The 14,160-nt window shown below is 37.0% G+C and overlaps 2 protein-coding genes across 4 annotated transcripts in view; one reads left to right on the forward strand and one right to left on the reverse strand.

The window, feature by feature from the left end:
- The window catches only part of TRAPPC8 (trafficking protein particle complex subunit 8), a 93,650-nt gene that overhangs the window by 24,805 nt on the left and 54,685 nt on the right, over positions 1 to 14,160 (reverse strand). For 2 of the 3 annotated variants that reach the window (XM_060119033.1, XM_060119034.1), the window contains exons 19-22: positions 12,320 to 12,474; positions 5,624 to 6,066; positions 4,128 to 4,275; positions 465 to 561 (exon numbers count right to left, since the gene is read on the reverse strand). In XM_060119033.1, coding sequence (XP_059975016.1) covers positions 465 to 561; positions 4,128 to 4,275; positions 5,624 to 6,066; positions 12,320 to 12,474 — 843 coding nt within the window. The remainder of the gene's footprint in view (positions 1 to 464; positions 562 to 4,127; positions 4,276 to 5,623; positions 6,067 to 12,319; positions 12,475 to 14,160) is intronic. The other variant, XM_060119035.1, reaches the window with a different exon arrangement.
- LOC132502756 (homeobox protein NANOG-like) lies at positions 1,880 to 2,807 on the forward strand. Its single transcript, XM_060118865.1, is given in 2 exon segments — positions 1,880 to 2,368; positions 2,370 to 2,807. Coding segments are annotated over 2 exon segments (927 nt in total).

A 14,160-nucleotide genomic window follows, 5' to 3' on the forward strand; every position in this document is an offset into this window, starting at 1 on the left:
ACACGGGGATGGGGAAGGGTAAGCTGGGATGAAGTGAGAGAGTGGCATGGACATATATACACTACCAAATGTAAAACAGATAGCTAGTGGGAAGCAGCCGCATAGCACAGGGAGATCAGCTCGGTGCTTTGTGACCACCTAGAGGGGTGGGATAAGGAGGGTGGCAGGGAGACGCAAGAGGGAGGCGATATGGCGATATATGTATACGTATAGCTGATTCACTTTGTTATACAGCAGAAACTAACACACCGTTGTAAAGCAATTATACTCCAATAAAGATGTTAAAAAAGGACTTTGATATGATATAATATATGATATAATTATAGCAAAGTATATACAGATATTTAAATGAGTAAAAAGAAAGGCACCAATAATCTTATGACATTCTGGTACTGTTCTGAAAAAAATAAAATCAACCAAGGAAGATAGCAGAATTTATTATGACGAGGGAAAAAGGCACAAACCTTTGTTTTCAGAGAGATTTACAGATTTCTGTAACTTCCAGTGTTTGCTACTACTTGATACTTGTACTATATGGAATTCCTTAACACCTGCTTCACTCTAACAAAAAGAAATAAAAGAGTCATTCAGGATTTAGGAGCACTAACGTAGAATATTCTAATGAGAATGACACTGCTACCAAAGTCAATATCAATTAACATAAGACGAAATTTTTATTTTGAAATAAATTAACAGTACATTTCAGAAATGTAAATTATTTAAATCCCTCTATAAACATTCTTAAAACACATAAGTCATCATCTTATTCACGAAATAGATTTAATTATAATATACTCCCAGTGGCAAATTTTTAAATATTGAAAGGCATTCAGTTATTAGAATCTATTATAATGAGTTATTTAATATATCAAAAATTATTTGCTGCCAACTTTTAATCAAAACCATAGCACTTTTATTTCTTCTGATCTTTCTCTCACATTCCTGTTAAGGCCAGAAGCAACAAAGAACAGAATCCCAATATACAGTCAATGTACATAAAATTATTTAAATTGCATATATTTTTTATTCTCCTGAATAGGAGCTAATTTGAAATTATTCAAAGGTTCTTACTCTTACAAATATTGATTTTTGGGGAAGATCACCGAAGTATCAGCACATTGACCTTAAAAGTCCTAAAATGAAGTGACCATACAAATTTATGAAGCTAAAAGAAAAAAGACATTACAGAAATAATAAGTAACATTTCAAACAGGTATCTAAACTGAATCAATATGAAGCTACGATTCTACTTTAATAAGATCACATTTCCTTCTTCAAGAATATTCATTTTGATATTTAGAGTACATAAACAGGAATGATAAAATGTTTGAAATGCTTTATATAAAGGAAATGGTACTGCTGGAAATGTATAAGGGGTTATCAAGTTAATACTGAATGTGAAATCCTAACAGAACTTTGTAAATTTTTTTCTTTTTTTTTCTTTTTTTTTTTTTTTGCTGTACGCGGGCCTCTCACTGCTGCGGCCTCCCCCGTCGCGGAGCACAGGCTCCAGACACACAGGCTCCGCGGCCATGGCTCGCGGGCCCAGCCGCTCCGCGGCACGTGGGATCCTCCGGGATCGGGGCACGAACCCGCGTCCCCTGCATCGGCAGGCGGACTCCCAACCACTGCGCCACCAGGGAAGCCCAGAACTTTGTAAATTTAAGCACATCAAAACACACCCTCATCATTTTCCTACATTGGACTGGTAGGCTTCTGTTATCATACAGGTGACTTCCCTTCATCCCATGTTTTTAATACTTTTACACCTGGAGATCTTCACCTTTCTCTAAGCTCTTCTACCTAGATTCTTAAGCCTGGACTTTTCCTACCATCTATCTAGCTCTTTGGTTTTCTCCCTCTCCTTCAATTCAACAACATGAGTGTGGACCCAGCTTGTCCCCAAAGCCTGCGTGGCCCCGAAGCATCCAATTCTAGGGAATCTTCACCAATGCCTGAGATTTATGGGCCTGAAGAAAATTATGTGTCCTTGCAAATGTCATCTGCTGAGACCCACGACATGGAGACTGTCTCTCCTCTTCCTTCCTTCTCCATGGATCTGCTTATTCAGGACAGTCCTGATTCTTCCACAAGCCCCAGAGTAAAACTACTGGCCACGGCTGCAGACAAGAGCACAGAGAAGAAGGAAGAGAAGGTCCTGGTCAAGAAGCAGAAGACCAGAACCGTGTTCTCTCAGATGCAGCTGTGTGTGCTCAATGAGAGATTTCAGAGGCAGAAATACCTCAGCCTCCAGCAAATGCAAGGACTTCCCAACATCCTGAACCTTAGCTACAAACAGGTTAAGACCTGGTTCCAGAACCAGAGAATGAAATGTAAGAGCTGGCAGAAAAACAACTGGCTGAGGAATAGCAAGCAACATTGTGACTCAGGGCCCAGCAACTACAGAATACCTGGGCTTCTACTCCTACCATCAAGGATGCCTGGTGAACTCTTCCGGAAACCTGCCCATGTGGGGTAACCAGACCTGGAATAACCCAACTTGGAGCAACCAGAGCTGGAATAGTCAGTCCTGGAGCAACCAGAGCTGGAACAGTCAGACCTGGTGCCCCCAAGTCTGGAATAACCAGACTTGGAACAATCAATTCAACAACTATGTTGAGGAATTCATATAGCCCCAGATCCAGTTCCAGCAAAACTCTCCTGTTAGTGATTTGGAGGCCACCTTGGGAACTGCCGGGGAAAGCTATAACATAATACAGCAAACTGCTAAGTATTTCAATTCCCAACAGCAAATCATGGATTTATTCTCAAATTACTCTCTGAACATACAGCCTGTAGATCTGTAACGATGGCTGTATTATTTAAGCTCAATTTGAGCCATGACTGTATTACTTCCCTAGAATTTTTCTTTTACAATTACGTATCTCTCTGCCTTGATAAGCTGCTTTTCACTGTGCCGTTTGTGTCAATTTGGGGGTGTATGATTGGTGTCTAATCACAGAGGTTTCAGAAGCATTGGCTTCTACGGACAACATGATAAAAGATGACTGGCGGCTATAGATAACTAGGTTATAATACTATTTTTTGGATATCTTTAGGATCTAGAACCTAACCTCAATAATAGGGAGCAGAAGTACAAAGATGTGTAATGAAGGATTATTCACATTTTCTGGGATGGGGAGGCTTTACTTGTTAAGAACCTCAGTTGTTAAGGTGAAGGGTTAAGCTACAATGTGCTTCACTGATTTCCTCTACCCCTTTTTGCTATTTTACTACAACCCCTAATTTTTTCCACCAGTCTAGTATTTGTAGAAAGATGTTTTGATTTGTCCACATCATAATACCAGTTGGCTGGTTCGTTTATAAGTACCAATAAATTAAAAAATTACCCATTAAAAAAAAAAAACAACACATCCTCAATGGTGAGACTGGAAAGCACTTTATGAGATCTTTTTTGGGTTGAATTACTGGTATATGGCCATATACCATATGATTATGTACCATATTAATACCACTAATACCACTAGATCCCCCCCCCTTTTTTTTGCGTTACGCAGGCCTCTCACTGTTGTGGCCTCTCCCGTTGCGGAGGACAGGCTCTGGACACACAGGCTCAGCGGCCATGGCTCACGGGCCCAGCCGCACATGTGGGATCCTCCCGGACCGGGGCACAAACCCATCTCCCCTGCATCGGCAGGCAGACTCTCAACCACTGCGCCGCCAGGGAAGCCCAATACCACTAGATCCTTTTATGTGAAGTACTGAGGGATAAAATTACAAAGCAAGTTGAGAATTAACATGTTTTTACATTCTAGTCTATATGAACATTCCTAAATTCCTAGCTTATGCTGTCTTGTGAAGGAAAAAAAAATCATTACGGGGCCTCCCTGGTGGCGCAGTGGTTAAGAGTCTGCCTGCCGATGCAGGGGATACGGGTTCGTGCCCCGGTCTGGGAGGATCCCATATGCCGCGGAGCGGCTGGGCCCGTGAGCCATGGCCGCTGGGCCTGCGCATCTGGAGCCTGTGCTCCGCAACGGGAGAGGCCACAACAGTGAGAGGCCCACATACCGCAAAAAGAAAAGAAAAAAAAAAAAAAATCATTACGAAAAACAAAGGATACACTTAAAATATAATTAAAGACAAAATTTAGTTTTAAACCAGCTTACGGTATTGGTATTTTCCACATCCACAAAGACTAGCATATTGCCTCCTCTGCCCTCCTCATCTTCAAGAGAATTACTTCTGCAGACAGTGGCTCGCACATTCAAAGATCGACTGGTACAAATGACTGCCGTGTGTCTTAATATTCTGTGACTAAAGAAGTAAAAATTACAAATTTAATCTAAGACCCTCTCCCAGTGTTATGATTCTCTAATTCCAAATAAAGCTTTTTAAAACCTATTCACCCTCAGGACAATTTATACTCTAAAAAAACCAAGACAGATAATACAATAAGGTAAAATTATCTAGTTAGCCTAACATTAGTTCAATTCTTTACTCTCAGTTTGGAAGAAAACTATTAGTCTCCCTTTTTCCCTGCTCATCAAACTCAGCTACAGTATAGTATATGAAAATAATCATCATATAGTCATGTCTTGATTATACCTCTTCTGATAGTAGTTCCAAAGTTAATGACTGAATACCTACCAAGTAAATGCCGAACTTTCACCTAGCATTTAAGGTTCTCCACAATAGAGCTTTACAATCCAACCTTTATTCCCCCTTTATATATTTTATACTGTAGCCAAACTAACTATATGCAGTTCATACTTCCCAACTTGGAAATTTTCATTCATATATACAGTTACTTCCTGGAATACCGACAACTCTCTTGCCTATCCCCTTTGATCCAAATTCTGAAATCTTTACTTTCTTTGGAAGCTCATTTTACCACTACTACATTCTACAAAGCCTTAATGGATTGCTTTGGCCAGAGAACTCTATCATCTTCTTAAGGGGAATTAACATCTACCGAGGACCTAAAATGTACCTGTCCTTACAAATATTATATCTTTTTGTTCTCACAGTAAGCCTTACAAGATATTTTATTAAATTTTAAAATGTAGCACAATTATTCCCGGTTAATTTTGTAAAAATGACAATGGCATTATCATAAAATACTCTATTGCGCTACAGGCTACAGATCCTTGTATAAGTCAGTTAGGTTTGATTTCTTCAGCAATGCCCATACCACCACCTAAATCATGTGCTCTACAAATACATACATTTTGGGAGGCAGGGGAGGGTACTACGGAAAAGGAAAAGTAAAACAGAATAATTTTCTTTAAAAAGGATGACTGTAGGCAAGTTGTCTTCATATACAAATGACACCGTGTTTTAATACATGATACCTGTGAATTTCATTATTATGTGAGAACTTTGGCCATAGTACTTAGCTGTATCAAAGAATCATGAAGTTTATAAAAAGAAGCATGAAAAAGATTAATGTAGCTTAATTTTTTCCACTTTTGGCTGCTTAGAACTTACAGTTAGATTAGGGACAACCTCAGATATAAACTTCATGCATAATTTGGAAGGGAGTAATTTCTTAGTAAACTATGACATATGTTAACAAATATCAAAATGTTTATTTGAATGGGTGTATATATATCTATATATATTAGATGCAGAGGTTAAACCTAAAAAGTTTTATAATACTCACCGTATTTTAGGCTGCTTTTTAACACTTTCATAGTAAAACAAAAAGTTAATTTCATGGACACCTTCTTCATCTGGCCCACGTAACCACATTGGTAGCTGAACTGAAGCTCCAGGTAGAAGAACAGTGTCAGGAAGGGGAACAGGAATCACCTCTGGCTGACTTCCTATGCCAATGCCAAAGTCTACAGAAGAAGCTGATGATATGAGTGCTGTACACACAGAGGTAGAATCTGTCACAACAGTCTTGTAAGCACTACAGTTCTCAGAAGCTGAGGGACTTAGTGGTGTTAGAACAGCTGTGTTACCACCAAAAGTAAAGAACTCTGGACGTTTAGAAACAACCTTCAATCCAGTAAGAGGACATTTGCTGACATTGACAAATTCTACATATGCTTTTCGGATTTCTCCACAGAGAAGCCCTGTAGGAAAATGTATAAAGAACACCTGCATTGGAGGGAAAAAATATTATTATATTGTCTGTTAAAAATTCTGAACTTCTAATTAATAACACTTTAAGATGCTGTATTTCTTTACTACAGGTTTACAAGTATTTTATTAATTCTCTTTGATATCTCCCTGGGTATGTGGTATTAAGACCTCCATTTTAAAAAAGAGAATGAGACAGAGACCAGTGTTACTCAGTAGCAGATTTCAGAGTTATGAATTAAAGGTACAGCGTCAATAACTAGAGGGCCACCGGCAAAACTTTCACAACTGTGTAGATTATGGACAAGAGAAGCTGTAAGTAATTTAGCATGGTTACATGAACAATTATCAGCTGAAAAACCCTTAACATTGTCAACTTAAAAAGTAGCTCAACTATCTATTTATACATCATTAAAATGAAAAGATGCACAACAGGTCTTAAAAGGGAAAAGCATACAGATGCATGATTCCATATGTATAATTTAAAAAGCCGTTATCTTCGAACATCCTCAGGCTTTCAGTAACCTGTGTGGAAGCAAAACCTGATCTGACAAATGGAGGCTCTTTATAACCTTTTCCATTTAGTGTGATATTCATGTGGTTCACTCAAGCCACGTTAATGTGCTTGATTACCAGGTGCTGCCACAAACCCAACAGGGGTCACATAACACTTTAGATAAAAACACACATGTACATGCACAATTTCTAAAAATTAAAAAAAAAAATTTGACTTCCAACACATGCCTGGCCTCAGGATTTCAGATAAGAGATGGAAATACGGGCTAACAAAATCATCCAGTAAGTCATCTGCATTTAAAAGATCCAGAAGAATAAATGTCAGAAGTACTCTGACAGCATCTAAGAAAGGAAGAATATAAAGGTAACAGTATGAGGAATAAAGTTACAGCTGGCTGTCCCAAAGGAGTTATGAGAGGCCAGTGGAGGCTTCCCTGGTGGCGCAGTGGTTGAGAGTCCACCTGCCGATGCAGGGGACATGGGTTTGTGCCGCGGTCCGGGAAGATCCCACATGCCACGGAGCGGCTAGGCCCATGAGCCATGGCTGCTGAGCCTGCGCGTCCAGAGCCTGTGCTCCGCGATGGAAGAGGCCACAACAGTGAGAGGCCTGCGTACCGCAAAAAAAAAGAAAGTCCAGTGGAAATATCTGTGTCTTTTAATCTAAGTTTGAATAGGACTTCATTATGGCCATATTCTTAAGGAATCAGATAAAATTTGGGGAAATCAGAAACTTTAAAAATTGACATGAGAAAATAAGGGATTAAGGCAGAAATCCAAAACACAGATTAAGAAGATGGGAAAAAATAAACCAAGTATAGCATTATACTAAAGACACTGATGATGTACTAATTAGCTAGTATCAAATAAGCTTAATCAAATAAGCTAAAATTTGTGAGGGAATATCAACTTTGAGTTGTTATATCAAAAACAACTGCATGAGTAAGTAACAAGTGAAACAGAGTACTGTAAAGACACACTAAAACACACACCGATACCCAGATACCATCAATAAGGCTACAGCACTGGTAGAATGGGAAGGGTGATAGAATAAGACCAGTGATACACCACTTGTAGGATACTGTGTAATATACCTTTAGAATAAAGGTTTTACTAAATACACTGTTGACTCTAAGGAGAACCAGTGTATCTAGCCTTTACTTCAAATGCACTGTTGCTGAAAGTCCTTTATTTATTTTTTTGGGCGGGGGCAGCTACATTGGGTCTTACTTGTGGCACGCAGGATCTTTTCATTGCAGCATGTGGGCTCTTGGCTGCAGCGCACAGGCTCAGTAGTTGGGGTGCGCGGGCTTAGCTGCCCCATGGCGTGTGGGATCTTAGTTCCCCGACCAGGGACTGAACCTGCGTCCCCTGCACTGGAAGGTGGATTCTTAACCACTGCACCACCAGGGAAGTCCTTAAAAGTCCTTTTAAACAGGTGGTGTTTTGGACAGCTTCAAATTTTAATGGAAAATAAGACCAAGAACCAGGAATGTGACTTCTACTAATTTATCCTAAAGATATATGTGTGATGTGCATATACATAATATATAAGCTGATATGCATAAGGTTATTCATTGTGGTTTTATCTGTAACAGCAAGTGATTGGACACAGGTGACAGACAAGTCTGGTTGAATAAACTACATATACACAACTTATTGCCTATGCAGTGAGAACCTGAAGGGGCCTGCTCTTCTTTCTGCTATTCTATGTTAAAATTTATCCTAACAAAATGTTAAAAATTAATAAGTGAAGAAAAAGTTTTGGAATGACGCCATTTTTTCTCCAACAGAACTTAAATACAAAATATTTCTAAGTAGATACAGCTCATAGCTCACTGTTTGCTTTCAGTATGCTATACACATTAGAGTTAACACATGACACTTTATCTTTTCTCAATGAGTTCCCCTAATTTTCATCCTCAATCTTGTTTTGATAAATATATACTGTTAGAGACTATTTCATCAGATGTTGTAGATTGATTACGTCTTTCACTACTTCCTTAAACACTTCAAACTCTATAAAGTATTTCTGACATAAGATATTAGGAATGGGAATATTCTATGATTTTTTTTACTAATATTAATGTATACTACTGTTCATCCAAGTATAATATAAGGTCTCTTAACTAACCTCCATCATACCATGTCTGTTGGATTAACCAAGTTCTCTAGTATTTCAGTAGAAAATACTAAGTGATGTTTATGGAACTGAACATTAGTAGCTTTTGGCTTTCTACTAAACCCACCCTCTTTTATACCTTAAAGTACAACTTTTATCTGTAGATAAAATCTAGACATATACTGTACTTAGATTACTTAACAATTTCCTTTAGCTTCTCACTCTGAAGAAACCAAAACTGGAAACTTAAAATGTCAACTTATGGATGTGGAAGAAAGCATGAAAGATGAAATGAAACTCCTATTAGGAAACCCATACCAACACAAAGAACTCATAGAAAAGGCCTCTAATCTAAACCCACACCCCCAAAATAGTAAATAAATGGATATTCGTATGTTTTCAATTAAGGTAAAATGTTTAGGGTATGGATCTATTATGGTTTTTTTGATTATTCACTTTACAAGCTTTTTTGTTTAATCAACCAAACACCAGTTGCTGTATTATGTAGAACAAGAGGTCCTCTGCTCTAGAACACCCTCTTCAGGGAGAACTGCATCTGTAACAATAAAATTAAAAAAACAAAACAGGGCTTCCCTGGTGGTGCAGTGGTTGAGAGTCCGCCTGCCGATGCAGGGGACACGGGTTCGTGCCCTGGTCTAGGAAGATCCCACATGCCGCAGAGCGGCTGGGTCCGTGAGCCATGGCCGCTGAGCCTGCGTGTCCGGAGCCTGTGCTCCGCAACGGGAGAGGCCACAACAGTGAGAGGCCCACGTACCACAAAAACAAAACAAAACAAAACAAAAAAAACACTATGGTATGCAAGAGGCCAAGTTAAGTACAGAACCAGCAATATCGAAAACAAGATGAATGTAAATTTAAAGACTGTTGAGTTAAACAGAACTTAAAGTCAAACATCAACTAGTTCAACTTCCCTCATTTTATAAGTGAAGAAACTTTCCAAGATCATATAGAGATGGGCTTAGACAGAAGCTGAAAAGCTAAGCTCTATCCTTAACAATGTGTGCCTGAGAAGCATTGTACTTAAAAACCATTGGCACATTTAACAGTCTTAATAACTAAAGAACATTTAACTGATATGGTATAATAAAAACCATAAGCTAGGAGAATCTATAAAAACTGAGTATTTTGGTATTCTCTACTGATTTATCTCAAAACTTTAACCAGAGAGGTCAGAATCTCCCCTTTTGCAAGTAATATCTAGCAAATTCTTACATATACAATCTTAAGCAAAGTGTTTATTAGTTAGTGACTTCTAAACTACAATGGTATTGAATAGCCCTAAAATAACATTTGGATCCCAACTCATTTCATCTTCAGTCTCAAAACTCCTAGCTATAGCAATGCAATTGTAATAAAAATGCCAATTTTCATTATTGTATTATTGTGGGAACTTGACAAACTTGGACAAAAGTGGCACAAGTGTAAGAAAAAAATTATTATGAGCAGGCCTCGGCTTGCCAAATTAAAAAAAGATGATAAAGCAAGAGTACGGAACTGACACAAAAACAGAAGAAGAAATGTCAAGGAGAATAGGTATCATCTGAATAATATACTTTCAGGATATTAGTATATTAGAAAGATGCCATAATAAGTTGCCAATATTCAATTAATGGTAATTGGGACTAAAAACAAAGTTTGATCCCTACCCCCTGACATTCATAGAGTATATTCCCTTGGATTTCAAAGCAAAGATACTAAACAATAAAACTATAAAAGTTTTGACTAGGGAAGTCTTTGTAAGTAAATATAAAACTTAGAAGCAACCAAGTAAAGGACTATCAGTTAAGAATGATTTAATATAAGTTAAAAATCTTTAAGTGGTGAAAGACACCAAATCAAAGTTAAAGTATGTGCAAATATTTATCAAACAGAAACTGGCACTGCCATCAGTCTTTAATGAGTCTTTTATTTGCCCTACACAACTCTTTAAATGCAACATAATTAAGGAAGTGTAAAATCTGGGCAGAATACATGCAGCTCAACAATACCTTTCCCTTAACACACACAGATCACCATTTTCATGAGCATGTTACCTACCCCACCACTATAGGATTAGTACCCATAAAATCATCCAATGAGAAAAAGGAAGTAACCCAATTAAAGGGTATCATATGGACTTACAGAAGAAAAAAATCATACAGACGAAAAAAATGAAGATTGACTAACCTATCAGTTATCAAAGAAATGCCATTTTGATTTGCAGAAGTTAAAAAAAAAAACCTGATAGTATCCATTATGGCACAGATATGAAGCAATGGGCACTCTCATTCTGAAGGAAAAGTGTCAATTCCTACAGCCTTGCTGAAGGTAATTTTATAGTATACTGCATGATTGACCCAACAATTCCATTTCTAAAAGCCTAGTCTAAACTAGAACATGAACAAAATATGTAAATAATGTTTACTGCAGAACTGTCAGTAATGATGAAAAACTAGAACTACACCCATCAATACGTAAATGATTAAAATACATTATAATGTATCTGAATAAAGAAACACCTTATCTAGCTGTTAAAAAAGAATTTTACTGATTGAAAACAAAAACAAAGTTTTGTTGTTAAAGACAAAAAGCAAGTCACAGGATAAAATGTGCAGTATGATTATTAAAAATATATATAAGTGTACAATGAAAGGTCTGTAAAGAGAAACATCAGTTTGGAATCACTGGCGCTTTCTGAAGGTGAATGACTAAGCTTCCAACTCCCCTACTAGGGAAACATGAGGATGCAGGAGGAAGACCCTCCTTCCAGTGTTCACACTTATACTTCATGGCTGTGCCACTGGCCTGCCTCTCAGGTAAACACCTGATTCAAGGTGGGCCATAGTTCTTTCCTAGATTTGTAATGAAGTGGCACAAAGACCAGAAGTTGTAAGACTGAAGTCATATCAAAAGTAATGCTTTCTAAAGGCTTTACGAATTCCCTGGAGCTGCTGAGTCCTTATTCTTCCTTGAGACCTACTGTTCTGTGATACTTTAGTTTCCATGAGATATTCCAAAATCCTTCAAACTAAATAATATTGGTGGGGGGAGGCGGGTTATGCTACCCAGCATCAGTTTCTATCTTTTGCAACTAAAGGATGGCATGAAAGTATGACAGGGTGGGATACAAAGAAAGTGAAGGGAATATTGGTTTTATTCATATAAAAATTATCTATATTGCTTAAATTTTTTACAAGAATTAACTCCTGTTATTTTTATATCCTACCCAGAAAGAGCCATTGATTTTAATAATAGCCAAATTGTTCTTTCAGAAGGTTTTTATCAACTTCCATTAGTATTTTGAGGATTATATCTTACAACCTGACTGTGACTTAATGCTAATTTGCATGATTATCTTATCTTTGTGAATTACATCTGTTCAGCATCACCTTTTTTTTTTGGCCGCACCACACAGCACACGGGATCTCAGCTCCCCAACCAGGGACCGAACCCGCATCCCCCACAACCCCACAGTGGAAGTGCGGAGTCTCAACCACTGGACCACCAGGGAAGTCCCCAAGAATTTAAAAGTGCATTTCAATCTATCAATAATACCAAAGTCTAAAATTAATCTACCCAAAATATCATCCTTACAGATAAATTATTAAGTGCATGAAATTTTAAAAAGTGAAATACCTCCAACAGTGGCATTTCCTCAGTGATTATGGGATCTAGACGTCGATCAGGACCATATTTAATAGATGTTTTCTCTTCTTTTGTGTTGTTAAGTCGAGGACCTTGAATTTCTAAATCCTGTCTCCCTCGGACTGACATACTCAAGGAATGCTTTCCTGAAATAAAAAACAATCAATGCCCTAAAATAATTTGGTATGTTAACTGACATCAATTTAGCTTGAATATATGAATACTGTATGTTTCAGATTATTTCTAGAAAAATTCTGGACAATTACTATTTAGCATTGTTAATCAAAGAATTAAGCATATTTTATTTCCATGCTTAACAACACATATTGTATGCTGCTTAATTTCTCATTTTGTTAGGATTTACTTACTTTGCAGAAGGACTACTAAATAGGAAGCTTTTGAAACCTATATTTAACCATAATGGCTATTAACCAAAAAGATCTATCTGACAGAACAGCTACTCATATTCAATATATATACTAATTTGAATTATTTCTGGATTTTTAAATAACTACATCTTCTTAATAGACTGCACAAAGAAAATTAAAGATAGTATAGGTAGCTTTCTCAAAATTAAACTCACTTAATAATCATGTGAGATTTTCCTCAAAAGCTTCCACACATTGCATGTAGGTGTGAAAAAAGCCAGGGTGTACAACTGTATTTCCTGCAGGAATACTTAGAGCCTTTAATGTGCTGAAGATCACCGTGATACTCCCAGACCAGACACACAATGTAGCATTTCCCATACCTCATCTGACCCAGATCCCTATTAGCATTTTACATAGTAAATAGAACTACACTAAAACTTCAAAAAAATTCTGCTATAAGATGCAATTTAATAGTTAATTCAGGTTCTCCTCCCACTAATGTCATAAAATATTTATTAATGCATATATTTGGTACCTTAAATGAAGCAATTAGCTATAATTTATTGACAACCGTAACTTTGTGGTACTCGATTAAAATCCTAGGTAGGTACAGTGGGAAAGGAAAGAAGCTTCAAAAAGTTTTTAACACTCAGTTTACTTACTTAAAATATTCAAAAATTAGCAAGATTATTTATAAAAGAATCTTGTCTGGTGCTTTTCAACCAAGAATTACACATATAGTACTAAAATGCATAAACACCATCCTCAACTTTAGTGTCAATTACACATATAGTACTAAAATGCAGAAACACCATATTCAACTTTAGTAACCATTTTTTGTTTATAATTTTTGAATTCTTATGGATTCATTCCACTTCTGTATACTTTTTAAAAAATGTTTTACTGAATTATCCTAGATGTGCAGGAAAGTAGAAATACCCAACTGAAGGTTAAAAGGACCAACAAATTTTCCAAGTGTTCCCAAAAGATTTCCCAATATAATCAGCTTTTGTAAATGCTAAATTCAAGTCTGCCAATGACCACAATTTGTTAAAAAAAAAAAAAAAAGACTTAGCTACTAAAATTAAGACATAGAAGTGATGGATTTTATAGTAAACTCTCTCTCTAGCATCTTGTCAACTTAAACTCAAATAACAATTACAAGGTAATATTAGAAGGGTTCCCTGAAATTAAAGGGCAAAAAAAAGGCAAACCATGTTATACATGTATCTGGTAGTTTTACTCTTCAAAACTTTGTAAAACTTATCATCTGGGGCACCAAGAATATCAGCTTAACTCTAAATCCTACTCTTTTTACAAAACAGATGACAGAATTTAAGGTGTTTCACATCCAATGATATGAAAACACTGGTCTTTAGTTTTCATATTCAAAAAATAGAATATATTAAGACAATTTTTGTACTGGCAGCAGACATCTCAACCAATGGTTAGAATATATTT

The sequence above is a fragment of the Mesoplodon densirostris genome, chromosome 15, assembly GCF_025265405.1.
Source record: "Mesoplodon densirostris isolate mMesDen1 chromosome 15, mMesDen1 primary haplotype, whole genome shotgun sequence".
Lineage (NCBI taxonomy): Eukaryota > Metazoa > Chordata > Mammalia > Artiodactyla > Ziphiidae > Mesoplodon > Mesoplodon densirostris.